At 38.1% G+C, this 21,468-nt stretch overlaps 1 protein-coding gene across 3 annotated transcripts in view; it reads left to right on the top strand.

Annotated features, from left to right (window-relative positions):
- CDK14 (cyclin dependent kinase 14) overlaps positions 1 to 21,468 on the top strand; it is a 343,381-nt gene that overhangs the window by 157,878 nt on the left and 164,035 nt on the right. For all 3 annotated transcript variants that reach the window (XM_068405279.1, XM_068405281.1, XM_068405280.1), the window contains exon 8: positions 5,661 to 5,784. In XM_068405279.1, the coding sequence (XP_068261380.1) occupies positions 5,661 to 5,784 (124 nt within the window). The remainder of the gene's footprint in view (positions 1 to 5,660; positions 5,785 to 21,468) is intronic.

Below are 21,468 nucleotides of genomic sequence, written 5' to 3'. Positions count from 1 at the left end.
GGATGAAGAAAACACTTTTTCCAGTGTCTTTAAAATTGGTGAGGCACCAGTTGCCACCCTGACCTAGTTCAGCATGGGAGTGAATTGATGAAAGGTAGAAAAGGAGATTTAATTTAATTGAACTTATTTTTACTTTTACCATTCAGAAGAAAAAATCTGAAAGAGTCTTCCACTTATTGTACATTAGCAGATGACTAGTAACTGATCATAAAGGAGTGTCTTTATACTCAGTTAATTAAGCACACCTTCCTCATTGCAAATGACTGTAGTAGTACCCAGAGGGGACAAAAAATTATTAAAAGAACATCAAAGAGAACAGAAGTTAGCAAATTAACACTTTCCAATCTCTTTCCTTTGCAGTTCTGCTGCAAATAAGTGGGAAAATCTGTAGTTTTAGTATCTTTTTTTAAAGTAATGATACAATGCACGTTCCCAGTGACTGTATTGTATGCATTTTCTGTGTGACATTGTCTTTGGTAACTCTCATCTAAGGAATGCAGGAGCAAATTACAAGCCTTTATAAATGCATTTTGGAGAGAATTATTTTTCAGTTCTTTTGGAGAGAACTAGTTGGTTTGCAGGAGAACCTTTTATTGAGATAAAGCTTATTATGATCATGAAAATCAAGCTGATTCAAATGACTAACAATTTTTTATTCAGATGGGATCCTTTATTCCTAGGGATGCAAATTCAACTCAAGTCAGCACTTTGTTCGTGGAATTTCTTCTTCTGACATTTTAAGCAAGAGAGTCTACAAAGCTTTGACCTAAAAAGTTCAGTATTTCCCCAGAACATTGTTAAAAGTGAAAAGCTGGATTTTGTCTCGTGAGTATTATTCTGGTTGGGAAGAGGGAAAAGAATAGCAAACCAACAGTGATAAAAAAGATCGTGCTTGATGAGCTTTTGACATGCTAGCAGAAGTCACACAGAGACATTTCTCATTGCTTCTGTGATAATATGTATTACCAGGTAGTTTTTTCTTATGTTAATGGTTTAAAACAAGTAGGTCTAAAACTCCCAAACAGCCTAGTAAACCCAAACGTAACTGAGCATGGTGTTCGGTTGTGTTTATTTCCAAGGCTGTGAGATAGTACCATGGAGATTTATTACCTCCTTTTCCCTTTGTAAATAGCCGATAATTCACTGAAGTCTGTAATATCCTCTGGATGATAGGGAGAAGTATACTGGTTGCAAGCATGAGGTGACGTGTCCTGGGTTGAGTTTCTTTTGCAGGTATTTTTAGATTTGATGGCCTATTAAGACTGAATATGATATTGATTGATGCTGAATACACACAGGGGAATTCAGATGATTACGTGATACCCAGCTGGTGTGCTTTGATACATAGAGCAAGCAGGAGCATTTATGTTATCAGTGATGAGGGATAACAAAGCTTGTGCAGTACTGTGTATTACTTCTCAAAAGTAACTATGCTGATATAGCAACATGAGCTTGCTAAAGGACCAGCACATTAATCCAGTCTTGCTTTCAGCTTTCTTCTGAACTGATGTGAAATCCTGGTCCAGGTTAGATCAGCTCCATTTGCAGTCTCTTGCTGCAGAGAGAGCAGAGCCAAGAGTTTTGTGCATCTTCTAGAGGCTAAAAGGTTCCATGTAGCTTTCTACTTCTGTATCTAAGGCCAGGTCCTTTGTTCCCACAATACAACATGTGGTAAGGGAGCTCAAATGCAGGAAATAATTCAGAAATCCTTCAGTGCCATCAGGGAAAGACAGTTCCTGACTTAAAAAAGCTCTCCAAAGGCCTCATTAGTTCTGTTCTCTTGGGCAGCATCGTTCTTGCCACTGGGGTCCTTGATGCCTCAGCAGGCACTGTGTGGAAATGATACGTTTTCTGGAGAATCTCTCTGGGCATGTTGTGAATTTCTTTCTGCTTTTCACTTACCCCAGTATCCTTTGACAGAAACACTATACCATCTCTGAGAATGAAGAGCAACTCTATGGAGTCATCTGAGCGCTTCACAGATCGGCTGTGCATGAGCATCTCTCTTTATCATTAGACTCATCAGAGCTTTCTGAACCCAAGTCAGAAAGTGTTAACTCCCATCAGTCCCACCCGTTAGATGTGTTTTGGATGGCCTGTGTCAGCGTTCAGCTTATAAGCTCATTTGAGTGAGAAGAGCTCAAGATCCTCTGTGACATTCAGAGGCCAACAGACAGTAAAGCATTCTGCTGCACACGAGACATCTTGCAGCTATGAGATGCATGCATGTAATGGTCCAGGTTGCACGCTCACCCAGGCTCATGAAAAACACCATGAAAGCAGGACTGTTCATCCGGGCAGCTGGCAAGTCTCTCAGAAAATGTAATTGGTTTAAACAGGCATTTGGTCAAATGTTGCTCAAGTGGCTATCCAGACCTTATACTTGAAAGACTATACAGGTGCTAACCTTTTTGTGGAGTTGAGGGCTTTCTCTTATAAGTTTTAAAAATTGCTAATATTCTTTTAATATCACAGTCCATAAACCCCAAATTAGCTTTGACCTGCATGCATTTTTCTCATTGACAATGAGAATTCTTTGTTAAAATATGTTGCTCATTAAAGTGAGAGCTGCATAACTGTTAAGGGAAAAAGGAACTTTTTTTTCATGGCTATAATAAATAAGAAAGGCCTGAAGCACAAGTATTAGATTTTTTTTTGGTCTGAATGTAAAGTGTTGAGCCTCCTAATGTTAAGACTTGCTGAAAATCTGACTTCTAGAGACAAATCCCATTCCTGTTTCCTGTCTTTTCCAGCTCTCATCACAATGACCCTTGTCATTTTGAGAGTCTAATTTTATCACCAAAACCTCTGTTCTTACTAATACGCTACAAACTGTACGTGAGTAATGTCCTAGTTTGTTTATTACAGGTTATTTGACACTTATACAGCCTTGTGTATGACCATGCAAATATTAAAATTATTAACATAAAAGCTCAAGAACAACAAATCTGTATTGTTTCTACCCTCACAACCAACCTGTTGAAATGCATGTGGAATTTGCCATTGACTCCTTTTAGATTTGTCCTCTGCTCTGCAGGGCTGTCATCCCGTGGCCTTGGGGAAATGGCAGTTCAGTTGCATGTTCAAAACCCTCCGCAGAAGCCCCAGGCTGAGGTTTCATAGTGATCAGAATTGAGCAAGGTGGAGAAAGGAGCAAGTAAGATCATCTATATTACCACAAAAGGTGGTATGCCAATTTCAGATCATGTATATGAGTAAGAGGTGATGGTACCTCATCTAGCATTCATTTCTGTCCTTGTGAAGGTGATGCAGATAGTCTTGAAGGGGAATGGGTTTCTTGGAGAGGGCTTTTCTCAAAGACAGGGGAGGAAACTTGACTGTGAGAAAGCAGAAGTGTTTCCTGAGCCATCAGAAACTGTTCTTTCCAATTTGTCTTTTCTTTTTGTGGAGTGACAAAGTGTTGGAAATGGAGAGCCTCTTTTAACTCTTCTCTCTTCCCAAGCAATCCCAAAGGGCCTGTGGTTTCAGAATGCTCTACTGCCAGGTGTTAGGCTCGTGTTTTCACTTAAATCTTTTCACATTTAACATTACCAAATAAAAACAAAGGTGAAGAGGAAAAGAGAAAGCAACAAAACAATGGCTGAGTTTACCCTGTAACGAATTCAGGGAGATTTTTTTCCTCTTCTCTTTCATGATCTTCCTCCAAGAAGAAAGCAGTTGATACAGTGTATGTGAGTGAATTAATTGACTTTTGTGGAAGTACTTGATGAGTACAGCATGTCTACAAGTTTGGAATAAAACTACATTCCAAAGCTGTCCTCAAGAGTAGATGTTTATTCTGTTTAGCTGTGAAATTGCTGGATTTTTTTCTTAGCACATCATGTTAAATCACTTGACTCTTTGCATTAAAGCCAAGTGAAAGCCCACATTGATAAATATATTTTAAGTTATGAAGATTACAGTGCTGTAAGATAACATGATAATTGAAATTTCTTTGCATATTTAAAAATAATGTTTGAAGTTAAATACCATTGATTTAGCCTAGCAAACTGGCTATTTTCCCTATCTTTTTATTAAAAAAAAAACAACAATTTTGAAGTAATTTAATAGAATTTAATTTATATTTTAAGGCTGTAATGAAAGATGTTTCTGCTTCCTGCTCTTATTAAAATAGTTTTTGTATACCATGAGTTCCATTTTAACCACAATTCAAAAAGGAATGTGCTCATGTTATGACTTTCCTGCTATTCTTTCTTTTGTTTCTGTATTTTGCTCTTAGGTTTCCTCAGCACATTGTTAGACCCAACCCTGGCAAGAAGGTGATTGATATGGCTCTTTGTGCCCTGGCTAAATAGCTAAACATACAGTGTATTGTGTCTGCACTCAGGGAAAAAATGAAATGCAATTAAATTCATTTCAACTTCAGTAACATGACATTTCTATTTCTTTCATGTCAGCCTTTATTCTCTTCTATAATCAGATTTTGTAACCCTTTTTGTAATGTCTGCTCACTTCAGCAATCACTAAATAGGGTGCTTGTGTTGCAAGTTAATTAGAAATCCTCATGTGCCCAGGCTGACTTTTCCCAAATCTGGTTTCCACGTCTTCCAAGAGAGCGTATTTCACTGGCCACTGAGCTGTGAGGCATGAGGTCCATATCTGCTCTTGAATCCTCCATGTTTGGCCTTGCAAAGGTTTGTTGTGTTCCATTTGGAAACTGTAGTATTTCTTAAAATATTTCAGGCAATAGGAAGGGTCTGTATATTAGGAGAGATTTCACAAACCTGAGAAGAAAACTCCTGGGAAACAATTGTTTACTCTTTGTATTGACAAAATCCATGAGGGTAACACTTACAGCCTTTCACAGCAGGTACCAATAAGAATGCGGGAGAATGATGGGAGTGGAGATGAAAAGGGGAGGACAAAAGATCTCTGTCATCCAGCTCTTTGTTCGTAATTGTAAATTACAAAAATACACAATATCAATGCTTAGCTCTAGGAAAAGCATTTGTAGAGTCCAGTGCAGGGTTAAAAGAAACATGGGGGATGAGTTGGGTTCGTTTCTAAATTTATCTTAAAGACTATTATAAGTAGGTTTCAAAAGTCATCTTTAGGTTCAGTGAGAATTATTATTTCCTAATGAAAAATACATAAGCACCTCCCATTAAAAAAACTTTGAAGGAGAAAATCTATCACACTTGCAGATTTCCTTGGGTACACAGGCATTATTGTTGTACTATTAATTATGCCTTTGTTTTAGCTCCAGTGCCCCATCCCCCAGCCTTATCTCCCCATCCCTATTCACCCTGTACTGTTGTTTCCTATAATTAGTGAAGATACACGTCTGTCTTCACGCTACCACCTAACCTCTAAGGCCATATTGGTAAATGGGATATAATTATAATTTGGTAGAAATTGAGCCTTCTGCACATGGCTGTATTCCTCTTTTTCTTTTTAAAGCAGGCAAATTGAATCTATGATACAGTAGGGCTTGGAGGCTGGCATTAGTCCTTGCAAAGTACTTATTTTTTAGATGGAAATTCTGTTGTGTTAAATTTGGGTGGGAATTACACCAGTTTGGGAGGAATTCTGACACAATGTTACCACAATATGCAAGCACCCTGCATATTGTGAAGAAATCACCTGTGGTTATATGCAAAATATTAACAGAGGTCATTTTTTGTCCCCCTCTTTTTCAGTTATTTTTATTTCAGTTGCTGCGAGGACTGTCTTACATCCACCAGCGTTACATTTTGCACAGGGACCTGAAACCACAGAATCTTCTGATCAGTGACACGGGGGAGTTAAAGCTGGCAGACTTTGGTAGGCAAGCAGTTAATTACAAGTCTCTTATAATGTTGTAGGAATGTCAGACAGATGGTTCTGTTGATTTCTCTTCCCTCCACCCTATTCCTTAGACAAACCTTCTTCATTGTAGATAATTGCACATTTTTCTCCTGAGTGAAGAAATTGATTATGGTCAACAAAATGCTTGATTAAAAGGGAGCAAGTGAAAAACAAATATATAATCCAGTTCTCACCAGGAAGATAATGCTGAAAGTATTTCAATTTTATTTACCATGAGACCTCTGAATTAGAATTCAAAGCCTTTAAAAGGAAAAGACAAAGAGAGAGAGAGAGCTGAGGAAATGCAGACTATATGAAGAGCACAGTCACTTTATGCAAGCAGCTCTAGGGTTGTGGAGATCTGGTTAACTTTCATACAATGGTAATTGAAAGAGACTGAAGGACACAAGAATAAATATTCCTTCTAAAGAATAAAGGAAACTAGGATCACCTGGACTGCTTTCAGTATGCATTAGTCCCTTATGGGGAAGCGTTATGTGGAGTATAAAAACACGAGAAATTATCCACTGAAAGGTTAGCCTTTTTGCCTTTTTTAATTTTCTTTTTAAATACTTTTTAGTGTCTACGCTAGGGCAGTACTCTTTCCTCTGAAAATCATGGTGAAAGCAGTTGTGCAAAATGGCAATGCTTTTCTGTAGTAATTTTTACAAAATGTTGTAGGAATTTCTTTCTTTCCTATAGGTCAATTTCTCAGCTACTGATTCCAGCAGAATTTCTGAAGTAAGCTGAAAATGTGACCTATCAGCTTTTTTGAAATGTCTTTTATTTTTATGACTGCGCTCCACATCAGACTTCACATTTCATTCACCAGCAATAATGAGGGAGCCTTATGTGCTAATTGGCAATTTCACTGTTAATGCAGTCATTTTTTTTTGTCTTTTAATTAGCATTACTGCAATTAACAGCTCAGGGTGTATTTGCTATGCTGGAGAAAGGAACAGGACTTCAGGTGGACACAGTCCGCAAGAACTTGATTGGCCTTTGGATTGTAAGGCAATTAGAGAAATAGTATTAGGAACAATTATTATCTGGCTTTACATACCGTTTTCTGTTGCTGTGTTTCAAAACTTGGAAGATGCTGGAAGTGTTTTAAAGATATGCTTAAAAAAAAAGCATTCCTGCATGTTGCATTTTACTGTGAGATTTCATCTCTTAAATACATGAAACGTGAATCATTAAGTTTTTGCAGTGAAATATGAGTTAGTCCTCTGTTGAAGGTGCTGTGCTGTTTGAGATGACTAGTTTTGTTGTATCATTTATGTGTATAAAACGCTATGAACTTACCTGACTTCCAAGCATCCCCATATTTTAAGTCTTTCAAGAGATTATATTGATGGTGCTCTAGCTTTGGTGGATACTGAAAAGTCTGTAGATGATCTTACAAACTTATTTGTGTGTAAAATGGTGTAGGGGTTTTTTTTGAGTTGGTGCTGAAGCTCTATGGCTTTCGTGGCTGGGCAGAGGGAGGCTGCAAACTTTTCGTCTGTGTTTTTAAGAAAACAAAAATCTCACCTTTCACTAGCACTGTTAAATGCCTTGAAATGTCCAGCTCAGATGTAGGTTGTCCTCTCTCTGGTTGTATTGCCTGATGTTGCCATAGAGCAGAAGAAAAGGTGGGACCTTTGTTTTCACCCTGCTGTAGTAGGAAATATAACCATCGCTTCTGATGAAGTTATTGCCTCATTGCTGCACTAGGCTAAATATCCTACTGATGACATCAAAGGCAGGATTTTCCCAGCTTTGTATTGGGGGGAATTTAAGGTTGGCCGTCGTGTATTATTTTGAGAGAAAGACTAGAGATGTATAAGTACAACAAAGAAGAAATACTCAGTAGTAGCCATGTGGATGTGTAATATTGCGGAGAGGATTTTTCTTTTTTCTTGTAAGTTTGTCCTGACCTAACAGAAACATCTGTGTCATCTACTCTTATAGACTGAGAGAAGATTATGTATCTCCATTTTTTTTAATGCTATATTTTCTTTCATGGCTCATGACCTCGTAAAATTGAAAACCAGATGGGTTAAATTTCTCTTCTGAGAACCAAGAGGAAAAATTGGAAGTGATGAGGTTAAAGTCTAAAGGGTCATGACCTCTTTCACTGGAGGCATGAGAAATGAGAGCACACACGTGTGCATCCCCATGCGTATTTACTTATTTAAACGCTGTATTATTATAGCCCATCTTCCACCTTCCCAGTATGAAAGACTATTCTTAAAACAGGATGTTAAATACAGTCCTCTTTCTTTTCATGTTTTCTCCCACGAATGACTAAATTGCAATACTGCGCTTGGAAAGGAAGTCAGTTTAGATTGGTTTTTTTTATTAATTACATGCAGAACAGTATGGAAATTAGAGAGATGGGTGTTTTGCTTTCAAATGCACTCAAGGCAGGAGAGAATCTATCAAGAAATCAGTATCTGTCAGAGATAGAATTGACTTTGCTAGCACAATAAATATAAAATCCTAGAGCAAAGGCCTTTTAGTCTCTAAGGACAAGACCTTCAGATTTTGGTTTCATAAGTTTACAAAAAATCAGCAGCGTGGCTGAAGTTTTTCATTTGGTGTCGGGCTTATTTAATCTCTTCAGTGTAGGATATCAAATACTTAAAAGCAGGCTGTAGTGGATCATAGTTCTTGAATAAACAAGGTAAAAGAAAGGCTATTCATGCCTGACAGTGCATTGCACTGCAGCTGAAGTGGAATCTTTGAATAACTGTGGGCATGTGTTTTTCTACAGCAGGGCTCCCAGACATAGATACTCCACTGTGTGGGAGTGTCTTTGTTCAGATGAACGGTGGTTTACTTTCTGTTCATTGTGCTGTAGCTGCTAGGAAGTGAACATTTATGAGAAGACTCAGCAGTCAAATGAAAAGGGAGAACAGAACATAGAGGTTTTATCAAATTAAAAATGGATGAGCTATAAAAAACAGCTTTCTTGAGAAGATACAATAGGGGACACTACATCTTGAGTAACTGTTGCTATGAAAAATAGTCCTTGAATGCCATTTCTGCATTCTTTTTTTTTCAATCTAATTAAAATTCCAGAGGAAATTAAAGTGTATTAGGAATTGTCCTTATGAAATGAAGTGCAAGAATTATTTCTGATCCTGTAGTGTGAATTTGGCTAACTAAGAGTTTGTTTATTTCCCCCGCACTCAGTCTTGAGTAGAAGTAAAGTATTATAAACCTTTAATGAGTAACACCATAAGCAATTACGAACTTAAATGAATAGAGCCTTGTGCTTGATGCTAGTTACCACACAGACTGGGCTGTATAGCTGTTACTTAGCTTTTAGTAGTTTCTTCGCTTTAACTTTTCTCTGCATTGTGTATGGATGCATTTGTTTGGCCTTTGGATATGTATTGACTTAAAAAAAAGAAAATCTTTGAGCCTTTGCCATTCTTTTTAGTACATACACAGACTTTTTCTCTGTGCCATGGCTGCAAGACACAGCGTATGACTATGCGGGCACCTGAGAGGCAGAAGTGCAAAATATGATTTCAAAGTATGAAACAGCAGGTCTAGAAGGTATTGTTAGCTTGACTGTAATTTGCAAGAATAGGAAAACTTGATGAATGATAATTTTTTTTAAAGATTTGAATAGAAATTTTCCCTTCCCCCCATTCCCTGCCCCAATTGTTAGTTTTGGTCCTTTAAAGAACTCTTCAGGCTGCACTAACACCACAACGAATTCTAGTGTTGCAAGGTGAGTGAGGAAGAGCATCAGAAATTTAGTGCTTTAATGCTTTAGTGCTTGTTCCTGCAGGCAGGGAGTTGCTCTTTCTCAACTGTGGGAGTGGGTTTTGGAGAGAAAAACAGAACGAGAATCTTCATGGAAATGTCTATGCTTTACTCTCCTAAATAAGACTGACCCTGAAGCTTTTCCTGGGAGCTTTTAGTTGTCTTTGGGGATCCCCTTGGATGGGTAAGGAGCTGCAGGAGGTCTGCGTTATTGTGGAAGTCGTGCCTTAAGCTTTCGGAGTTTTGTTAATATGAAGCCCTGTGGCATAGTAAAAGAAAGAATCAAATAAGTGTGATTAAACCATGCATCCTTCTAGATACATAGGATGATTAATAATAGATAGCAGGAGCAAAGAGGCTTGAGGTTTGTAATAAAGAGAATTATACTCAATGGAGTTGCAGTTTAAAACTGCAGCTGAGTATTAAAGAGGATGTTTCCATGAATTTCCATATAGATTTTTCTGTGGGGAGCATGTCAGGGATATATTATGAGGGACAAGACTGTTGCTGTATAGTTTACTGTTAAAATGATTAAAGCTATGTTGACAACTTGAAAAAAAAATAGTTCTTTTTTCACAGTAAGAATCCCATAAGGAATTTCTCTATAATGTACCATATAAGATTCATATGAAAGGTTGGATAGCATAAAAGATTGCATCATCTGCTGTGTTTTTCTGTGTAAACACTCCACAGAGTACCAATTCTTGAAGACGCCGGTATAAGGAGTTATCATGGTGCCTGAAAAGCTGGTACTTTATATTGTCAGTGATGCTTGATGAAATTGTTTGCAAAACTCCTCCGAGAGCATTTCTAGTTATGTAGGCTGGCTCCCTCTGATCTTCCTGGCTTCAAGCGAGCTTGAGGAGCAGCAGGCCATGGCTCTGCAGCTGCCTGGCCCTCGGGATGAGCTGTGGGAGCAGCCTGGGTCACCGCTGAGGCAGCTGACCCACAGGGGGCTCCTGCTGGTGAGGCAGTAGCCTTGTCGGGGCTGTAGAAGTGGTAGAAGCTGTCTGGATTTTTGTTATCAGAGGCTGCTGCTGATAAAGGGAACCAGCTGACCCCAAATGTAGGTCCACAGACCCCTCTAACACCTTGTTTGAATCGAACAGAGCATGAGGAAGGCCTTTCTTTCCCATATTCCTGTGAGAGGTTGCTGTTTCCTCAGGTGCAGCCTGTTCCCCTCTGATAACAGCCTTTGAAATGTGAAGAATTTGTTCTCATAACCCCCAGGAAGTTCAGTAATGGGTTTCTTTGAGGGCTCTATTTGTATTAAATATCAAGAAATGAAGATGACTTCAGTGACAATGTTGTGAGTAAGTTGGAAAGAAGAAAGTGGGAACCTAGAAAGTGGAACCTGAACTGCTCAAACCTGAGTTAGCTTGCAAGTCTTTACAAAACACAGTTATTTCTGTAATTAGCTGTAAATACAGTGTTTTCTGTTGAGAGCAGGAGCTGATATTGCTGTTCACGGTGGCAGCTGGGTTGGAGGCCTGGAGCAGCAGAGCAGACTGTGTGTGTTTGTCCCGGCGTGACCTCGAATGCACACTACTGAGTCAGTGAAAAAAGCCCTTGCTGTTCCTGTTGCTTTCTAGATCGGAGGAAAGGGAGGCCAGAGCTCAGGAGTGGAGCTCATCGGTAGCTCGGGGACCTGCAAATCCTTTCTCTTGAAGTAAAGATTGAAGTTGTAGCTGTGAAGGCTGTGGCTACTGTGGCCCCAGACACCTGTGTCAGGCTGCTGTGTTAGTTATTTGCTCTCCCAGGATGACAGGCTTTCCCTCCACCCTCAGATCTTCCTTCTTAGTTTCTAACACTATAACTGGCTGCTGTCAGAGAGTAGCCAAAGCTGCCTCCTCCCTCTCCCAGGAGCCAGGGCTTCACATGCTATTCTTGTGACCTTCTGCCATCTTGCCCAGATCTGTGGTGGAGAGGACGGGGAGATGCACAGGTAGCAGGAAATCTCAAGTGACAGCAGTGCAAAGGGGTAGATTTGATTTCTGGCATTTGGGCTGAAGTATTCCTCTGTGCATTGTTGTAGAGGTGAAGATGTAGGAGAATGTGTGGTCTGGTGCCACTGCAGATGCTTCTTGATTCTCATACCTATTTGGTTTGTCATTCCTGTTGTGGACCTCCATCTAATTTGCTTCATAGATCTGACAGTTTTATTGAGGTATCAGATAAATCTAAATAAAAAATTGTGATTGTGAGAGTCAATGCAGGAAGAATACGTTATGGACAGAAATTTGGTTTCATGTCTGTGGAGAAGGAATAGATCTGACACAAGTTTACTATCTGGAGTCAGTAATTTGCAGGAACTGTGAGGTTCGGTTTTCAACTAAGACTTTAATTTCTCTCTACTAATAGTAAATACAAAGTAGAGCCACACACTGAATTTTTGTCTGTGTCAGTCTTCACTGATTGCTTTTTAACAGTTAAAATTCTTTAAATATACCAGTCTTTTCAGCTATTTAGTAATAGCTTTTCAGCTATTTAGTAACTTAAGCTCTTCCCACTGAGAAGTACTGTGTAGGATTATTGGCTGAAAAGGAGAACTTTTTTAAAAAAATATATATATTTTTAAACCATTACGGCGCTGGAGGTTGTTGTGACTCACTAAATGGGTCCCCTGTTAAACGCTTCTCAGGTTACTTAGGGTTCAATCCAGTTTCCCACTGTTACAAAATATAGTTATATTGAGCCTTTAAATAAGAGGAAAGCATCTTAATTATCCATTAAGGGCAATAAAGGAAGTTGGTTATGACACCATTAAAACAACTGTGATGAAAAATCTGTTTCAGTGTTTTGTACTTAAGAAGAACATGGGATTTAGATGTCATCTGTACTGCAGCTAGCTCAGTGCTGACTGTGATCTTGTGTTATCAGAATCATGATTTTTTTCGTTGTCTTGTATTCCCCACCTAAATGTCAACCAGGCTATTATGTGATAATTGCACAAAAACCATGGAGAACTGTGATCTGCTCTCTGTACCAGGGAGATCCATCCATCCAAATGAAATCTGTAGATGTATTTAAAACCTAGGCAGTAATGACAAGTGGTTTTTTAATTGAAAAAAAAACCCTTATTCAGTCATGTGATGATGTTCTCCTATCAGTTTAATGTGAGAACATTTTCTCTTCCTACACATCTTACTTCTGTTATAGCGTTAGTCTGTAGCCTTTTGACTACTGTGGCTACAAGCCCCTGTATTTAAAATACTGAGCTTTCCTTAAAACTTTTTTGTTCTGAAGCTTCTTTGCTTGTTTCTGATATGGCAGTTACAGGGGAAAACAACTACTATGGTGATGGTAAAGCTTTCGAACATAGCCATCCTGATTGATCCCGTAGTACTCTCTGTCTTTGCTTTCTTGGTCTGGTTATGGTTTTGTTTGATGTTTCCTTATTTAAGAGAACATACTGTATTATACAGTGAGAAAAGTATGCCAAATTTCAAAATAATTTTAATTTTATTAATCTGTTAATAGTTATGCAGATTTATTTTACACAGGAAATAATCAGCTATGAGGAAATTAAAGGGTAACTGGAAAAGGTGTGGATTAAAGAAGAAAGAATTCATCATCAGTCAGAACAAAAATATTGTTATGCAAAGAAAAAGATTAACAGGAACAGAGACTGGCAGTTCATTAAGAGAAATGTGACATTTAACATGATATGAAATAATTCCATAATTGAGATTGCATTTTAAAGAAGTGATGGCTCTGTAATTTATAACATCATTTGTTTTGCCCCAGACAGTTTAAAACCTTACCTTACTGCAATACAGTCACTTTTTCTCTAGATAATTTTTAATAATTTATGCAGTTTTTTTTTTCATTCCTTCTGAAGGACACAGTGCTGGTTATATTAATATATTTATAGATGCACAGTTCATACTGATGTAAATGAAAATCATGTTTGCAGGTCTGCTTGCATTAAGATGAGAATTTCCCCTGCAGCAGTTTGCTTTTCATGATAGCTAGAAGAGGTCAGGCAGTGCTTGTCTTAGAAATAAGTAACACTTCTCCAGCAATTTACATTTCCAAAGAGGTGTACAAATAAATGTGAACTCCACATAGCAACCCTTATGTATGTTACAAATAACCAAACTTCACTTGAGCTCTTTGTCTTATAATTTGAAAGACACAAAGGTACCAATATTAAAAATGGTAGATCAGGCAGGAATCAGCAGCTTTTTATCTGGGTGAGGTGGGAACGTGGAAAACTGCTTTGCCTGGGGAGGAAATGCTGCTGTATGACTTTCATGTTACATGGTAGGGAGAATGGCTGGTTAGATCTTCACCTTGTTAAAGGTGCTCACGCTCTCCTCCAAGGTCAGTTCAGCTTTTCCCACCTTTGGCTTTTATGGCTTACAATATGTCAGATATTATAGCAATATTTTTTCTGTGGTCATTGGTAGAAGGTAGAAGGAGACTTTCAGATGTCATCTCTTTATTCCCACCCACAGCCCTGAGCATACTCATAGCTTTCTTATTGCAGCAATTTTTAAGTCACTCGGACATAAAATTTTTCAGTTATATTTGCTCTTGTGGCTATATTTGCTTTTAAAGATATTTGTTTTCAATGGTCTTTTAAGTTAAATATTAACTGTGGTGAGTTGATTTGATTGTGAAAGCAGATACTGAGTACGAGGCACTAGAAGGAAAAAACTTTTTATATCAATACTGTCATCACTGATGTTAAGTTATGGACTCTTCAGGGAGGCTGGAAATTTGATTCAGCTTTGAACTGTTTGTAGACCTTAGGAAAAATAATAGATTTTAAAAAAGGGGGAATAAGAAAAAAAAAAGCAGTGGCTCACAGAAATGTACCTTATGAACACAAATGCCTAATGTTAGTTTCTTAAAACTTTGGCAATTCTTTGCCCAGTCTGTCTTATAGTGCTCAGAACGACCACCAGCTTTGCCACACAGGTTGCAGGATGTGATGCTAAATGAGATGTACTCACCTGTACTGACAATTTGCTCATACATGCAAACTTGAAATAGGAAATGGTTTAAATAAAACAAAAAATGTTTCAAAGGTACTAATAATACAACAGTAACATTTTGTCTGTGGTCAAAATACTATCAGGAATTCTTTGCTTGCAATCTACAAGTAGTTTTTATCAAGTACATCCATAGTCCTTAGGTTAAATGAAAGAATAGATAAAAGAATGGCTTGGTTTCAGCACTAACAAATTGTTCACTTGTTTTATTCAGTTACTAGAAGGGTTCTGCAATTCTGCTGACTTAGTAGGCTTACATCTGTACATAATAGACTAGATTTGGTTATATAGCTTCAATTTTGCTGTCCTGGCAGTGACATTTCAGTGTTTCAGTGTCACTGTAGACAAAGATGCCACATGAGGAACATTTGCTTTTTAACTACATTTTTCCAGAATCATACTGTTTAGGCACAGCCTTACTTCTCTTCTAATGTAACTTTTTTTTAAAATTAAATTGTCTGTTTTCATTTCTTCTTTTTCTGTGACAAAATTGTATTAAGAACTGATTAGGTGGCTCTGCAGGAATACAGATGCCTGATTACTGATGCAAAGTCAAATAATCATTTATACCTAAGCATATTGGAATGTCTCTTACATAAAACTTTTCTTCTAAGATTTGTGATTCAGCTAATGTAAGATGACATACACATTAAATGAGTTTTGAGGAGCAATTCAATGGAACAGGTGAATCTGAGACTCCAGATTCCTGTTGTAAGATGTTGCTTTATAATATTGCTTTACAGAAGCAAGAGTACTTGCACAGGTTTTCTTAATGGTTTCACACTTGAAAGCAAAGTGAAATTAATTTTAATATTTAATGAAATCTTTAAGTCTACTATAGTTATTTTGTTCTTTGATGTATTTCAAAAAGCTTTGAAAGAACTGAGAAAATTTTTTTTTAGTTTTGTTAGTTTTGCACCAATGCCTGTATTGTACTGTAGTAATGTTTTCAGATTATTTTTCTCTGAGTTAAGCCAGAGCAGGCATATGTGTTTTTAGATGCTGTGGGTGTTATCTAGTACGAGAACATATGTACTAATGTGATAGCACACATTAGTTCTTCAGCAGAACATTCAAGACAGTGTTTTACCTGCTAAGGAAATACATAAGCTGCAGAGTATAATATATTGTAGCAATGACAAAAATCAGCTGAGTATTTGTCTTATCTATAAGCAGTTTGACTCGGGCACTGGAAGCAACCTGGATTAAACTCCATGATCGCTAGAGAACCCTTTGTGCCAGGCAGGGCAGCCATGGTTGAAAAGACGAGGCTGGATAATGGAACAAATGCAGCTGCGTCTGCAGTGTAGAAATGTATGTTTGGGTGACACCTTCGCTGGAAAAGCAGGCACATCGAACCTAATTGCCTTGGCTGTGCAGCACAGGGGCCAGGAGTTGGTGGCTGGTAGTTGCAGAATTGTGCCATTTATACGTAAGTCAGACCTTGTACTGTAAGAATTGATAGTTTCAATACCCATGTGGTGACAGTTTTTCAAATTCACAAATTCCACTCCTGCAGGGTAATGTCAAATGGCAGTGTTGTTTGATTTATAAATAAAATAGTTGTTAGATCTGCTTTTCAAAAGTACTGTTTGTTTGTAGGTGTTAATGTTGTTCAAATAGTTGCTTCTCCATGTAGCTCTGTTCTTGTTAAATTAACCATCCTAGACCAGTTCCTGGGATCTGATCTGTTTGTAAATAAATTTGCAGGTACTTGATTAGGCTTTTAGTAGCTGACCATGATTTTAGGTATTCTCTTCATCAAAGTTCTCCAGATATTTTATCTCTAAATGGGAAATGATGGATCAGCAAAATTGTAGTATCCCACTGGAATAAATCACTCTATGGAGTAACATTCCAGTGGTCATGCGACTATCGCTGCCTTTCATCAGTGTTCCAACGCTCCACAGATAAACTGCACTGAGTTGTGGACCCCGTTAATAGATGGAGAGAGTGGTATGTGTTCGCTGTGGCATCACCTTGTCGCTTCCAGCGTTGTATGGTCAGTTGAGAAACAAAATTACCCAAGCGTAAACAACTGGGATTAGATGTTTGAATATGAAACTCTTGGTGAAACTTAGCTTTTGTGTTTCTGTTTGGATGACTGTGAATCACTACAGTAGCACCAAATTGTGCTTATTTAATAGTTCTTCAGCTGTCAGATTTAATACAACATTAAACTAGAAGGATTTAATTGGTACTGCTGCCCTGTATATGATGGGCTTGAATCTGGTATGTGTTCAGTCCTCTTAGCACCCGAACGAAGGGGAAAGCAGTTTGTCTGCTCAATGATTTTCTAAAACAGATCAGTCTGGCACAGCACAGAGCAAGCCTATTTATTTCTTTACTGGTATGTCGTATTTAGCCTGTCTCACGCAATATGTCAAGTACCTACTGCACTTTTATCAAGTGGTAAGTTATTAAGGTACCAGTTGATAAGGGTTGGTTCATTTTTACTTGAATCCCAGATGGAGTCATACAAAAATGGCTCTTGTACTCCTGATTTTAGTTGTACAGATAGGGATCATAGTAAATTGTTAACTTCATACACAGTAGCCTGCAGTGAGTTGTGAACTTCTGTGGTCAGTGCTTGCTGGGCTATTACACTTTACCAAATTGGACATCCATAGCTCTCAGTTTGTCTCCATAAAACGCTTTTCCTCGGGATCACTTTATTTTTTCTTTTCTGAATTCCTTTGGTTAGTTAGGGGAAAATCCTAATGACAGTGAAACATTTATACCTCAAAATGGTAGGAAAGTAGCCTGTTACCTTTCTTGTCTTCAGCAAGTTCATTGTTCATATGTCTTAAAAGTCCACATATAATTTTTTTATTATTATTATTCTCTTCTAAACTGAAATCATTGTCCAGTATAGGGCTCATTTGTTCATAGCTGCTTCCCAGTTTTCTCTCTTTTTCTCAGGAAATATTAACATATCCTCAGACGCATTATCTCTCATTTTCAGTGAAGAATTATTTTCTGCCTGTTTGTCCATTCCAGAACTTCTTCCCTGCACTCTACAGATCTTCCCAATTTAAAACCATCTGTTCAGCCATTGTTAACTCTTTGCTTCAAACCTAATAACTTCACTGTGGAATGAGTAATTCTGACATTTTCACTTACAGACTTATTAGCAAAGTGGTGTGTTCATGCTGGGACATTGTTAGGAGTAGAGGGCAACATTTTCATGTAGATTTTTTGTGAGACAACAAACTGAGGATTGTTAAGTAGAAATCCAGAATCTGGAAAGCAAGATTTAAATCAGTCAACTGTTAAGGTATTGTGGGTACGTATACCATATCCACAATGAATCCAGGTCTTTTCAGTAATGCAGAAGTTATCTTTGATGTGAAATTGCTATCTGTCCTTGAGTTCTGTTAGCTTTCGTGTATGTGTGTCTGTGTACAGTGTTGGTGCAGATTGTTTCTTTTTTTTTTTTCCTGCCCACACTGTTATTTTTCTGCTTCCAGACTAGCAGAGGTAGTTTGAACCTATTCATGCTGACCCAGAAGGCCATGGGAATAGATATGTTTTCCCAGTGTCAAAAATGGAATGTATATTTCTTTTGCATTTCCATACCACTTTTCATTTGGAACTGAATTTTCAGTGTGTTTCTTTCTGCTGATAGACAATGAATGAATTTGGCAGTCATGGTACATGTTCAGCATCAGTGGGCTTTTTCAAAATGTGTCAGAAATTTTTGTAAGGATTTTAAAACAGGGAAATAAACAGCTTTATAGCTAGGATGGCTTTCAGTCAAATTAATCACAGGGATCTTTTAATATACAACTAACAGCTGAGCACTTTCTTGTATCCCACTTTTCCACTGCCTATGATCCTTTGGGTGGCTCAGGAGGCAGAAGAAAGAGGTGATGACAAAAGAGATGGTGCTGGAGTTGTTGGAAAAAGAAAAACATTTGTCACCAGGGCTAGAGTCGTTATTTCTGGTAGTAGAAAAAGTAGTTCTGCATCTCACCTTTCTGTAACTTGTGTTTGTCAAATCGACAGTTGAATCTCATCATTCACAGACCAGAATAATTATCATCTGTGTTACTGTAAGTGGTTGTCTGAAGACATACATGAGATAAGATTTGCAGGGGAAAATAATATTTTATTAGAACAACTGATACAGCTGGAAAAAACAGACAGGCTGAGATCACACATGCCTTTTGCCTTACTTACTGCTCTCTGTCTCTTGAAGGCTGACTCCTGCACTCCAGTTTGGCAGACCAGTCATTGCTCAAGTGCATTTTGGGAATATTAATTGGGGAACCTAATGAGGCTCTCCCTGACAGTGGGTAACTTTTATAAATGAACAGCACTACTATAATCTAGTGGCCGTATTAGGATTCAGACATAGGATGTTGTAGGTTATTTATCTTATTTGAAAGGAGTTTAACTCAGATGCTCTGGTAAAGCTGCATCTTAGAGACAGACCCATTCAGGTAAACCGCAGAGGGACCTAAAGGCTGCAGGACGCGTTTGATTGCCAAGAACTGACTTCTGGGTTAGAGAGCTGACTGCTTCATTGAAGCAGTGTCAGTGTTTCCACCCATTTTTCTTCTGTTTTGTTGTCATTCAGGTATCCACTGAATAAATAGGCTTCTGGTGGAAAACAAGTAGCTGAGTAAATAGGTTAAGTGAAGTTGACAGTTCATGATCTACAATCGAATACATTAACCATATTTTAATATTGTTACTGAATCATAGTTATGGCTTTATAAGCCGATTACCTCAAACTCTAGGTAATTGTTAAAATAAACAAAACAGGAGGCTAAAAAAGGAAGCACGAAAAGAATCTGAATCAAGGAAATACAGCAACAAGAAAACCTTTTCTGGCAGTATGCCTTGCTAGAGCCCTTTTAGATATGTCTAAATCAAAATAGTCCACAGGTCAACTCATTTGAAGTATAATGAAAAGGGAAACCATGCACATGGTTGGCAACCCCTTGTTTTTGCAGTCATGACTGCTTTCTTCATTTGCAGAATCATATTCGCTGTGAACAAAGGCTTCCTGTCATATGTCATATGAACTTGACTAGAAAGCTGTCCTGCAGCTAAAGAAATATCAAATATTAATATTTGTGCTCGTGTAGCCAAAGGTGCAAGTACTGAATAGGTCTTGAATCTGGATATAGCTACGACCTCTTGTAAAAGCCAAATACAATTTAAAAATTACAGTGATGAATCAGTGCAATGTGTTTTGTCAATAACTGGTGCTAGGTAAAATCAGATACAACCTCTGAGTCTGAGATAAAAGATAAAGCTAGACAAAGCAGGGAAAATTGTATTTACCAAGGAAGGAAATACCTTCTTTTTAATTTTTTTTTAAATTCAGAATAGGAGGCAGCAGGAGGTTTTCTGTGTTAAAGGTATACACATACATAGGCATAGATCATTCACTCTGTATTTTAAATACAGGGCATTGCAGGGTATCCTGAGCTGTTGTTTAATGAATGAGTTAAAAGAAAGTTGTGGTTTGTGTCACAGCGCGGGTAGATGCTGTTGTGCAAGCCTTGCAGTGTGTGGTGCATCAGAAGAGTTTATTCTTTCAGTTTGGATAAATAATGGCCACAGAAGTTAAGTGCCTGAAGAACATTGAACAGTGTCTGTTCTTCCCATAATTACACACAAGTTCCCCAGTGGGTCTGACGCGACCTGACTTTTAATAACTGGGCCTTACGCTTGGCTTCCTGCTTTCAAAATGAGGCCGCAACAGCAGAACACGTGTTGACCTTATCTTTTGGAAGACATGGGAAATGGAGGGGAGTTCACTGCTTGTCAGGAGGTCCTCTCTCCACCTTCCCAGGCAAAAAGGTGCTCAAGCAGCAATATGAAAATATTGGGTGCTCACCTGGTGATCTCTCCATTTACCTTTTGGCTTTTATGCACACTAGCCATTAAGGTTTGAAGTTTTGATGATCCCCCCCATAAGCTCTGTCTTTTTAAAACAAGATTGTCACTCTTCCTGTAGTGTAACCATGGAAACAGACAGGGAACCCTTAAAGAAAGTGATCGAACATGCTGTGCTAATTAATCCTACCCTTCAATTTTCTTTCAGTTGAAGGATGTGGTTAAATAAATTTTGCATGAGTAAGCATATTTGGATGTCCAAAAGGGTATAAAATATGTAGCAAATTTTCTTGCAGAAGGACATCTGAAAAAAACCTGGTATCTGTCACCTGTTTGCATCTGGAGCATCAAAACAAGAAATGCAGTATCTTGTTAATGTTTCACATAGATATATTTTGATACCATTCTTTTTAAACTGTAAATATATCTGAAAGATGAGTTTATTGTTTCATGCCTTGTGTGATGAGAGATGTTTGCATTAATTTTGAGTTTTCAAGTGAAGGTGTTCATTATTGCAAATGCCTTCTTTATGCAGAGCATTATTCAGAAAAAAGCAAGCTTTGCTCCCTCTCTGAGAGAAAGCAACTCCTCCGAGGCATTAGCCTAGTTCAGGTCCTTTCAATTCTGCACAGGGGGTGTGATTGACTGAACAGTGGGACTGTGCCAGGTTTTCCTCTGCCAAATTTTAGCCTTTGTGAGTATTTCCCTTGGTTATTCACTCCTGCTTTCCATTTGGCCATTTAGTTTACAAAGTAGTGTATGTGCCCAACTAGGAAACCAATTGGCCACAACTTAAAACATATGGCCTGTACACTTAAAAGTCCTAAACCTGCTGATGCTGTCTGATGCCAATGTATGGCTTCAACTTGCTCTTACAAAGTAAGGTTTTGTTTATAACTTTATCCGTTCCAGTAATAATCCTCTTGTAACTGAGAAACCAGATGTAGCAGCTGTAACCTCAAAGGAGGCTTTCATGGTGTTTTGGGAGTGAAGAGCAGATTAAAGAAAAACTTTTAGTTATCCAACAGGCTGGGATTAGCCAAAA

Source organism: Nyctibius grandis, chromosome 7, assembly GCF_013368605.1.
Source record: "Nyctibius grandis isolate bNycGra1 chromosome 7, bNycGra1.pri, whole genome shotgun sequence".
In the NCBI taxonomy this organism is placed as follows: Eukaryota; Metazoa; Chordata; class Aves; order Nyctibiiformes; family Nyctibiidae; genus Nyctibius; species Nyctibius grandis.
The sequence above is the reverse complement of the archived record's forward strand: the minus strand, read 5'-3'. Positions and strand labels throughout refer to the sequence as shown.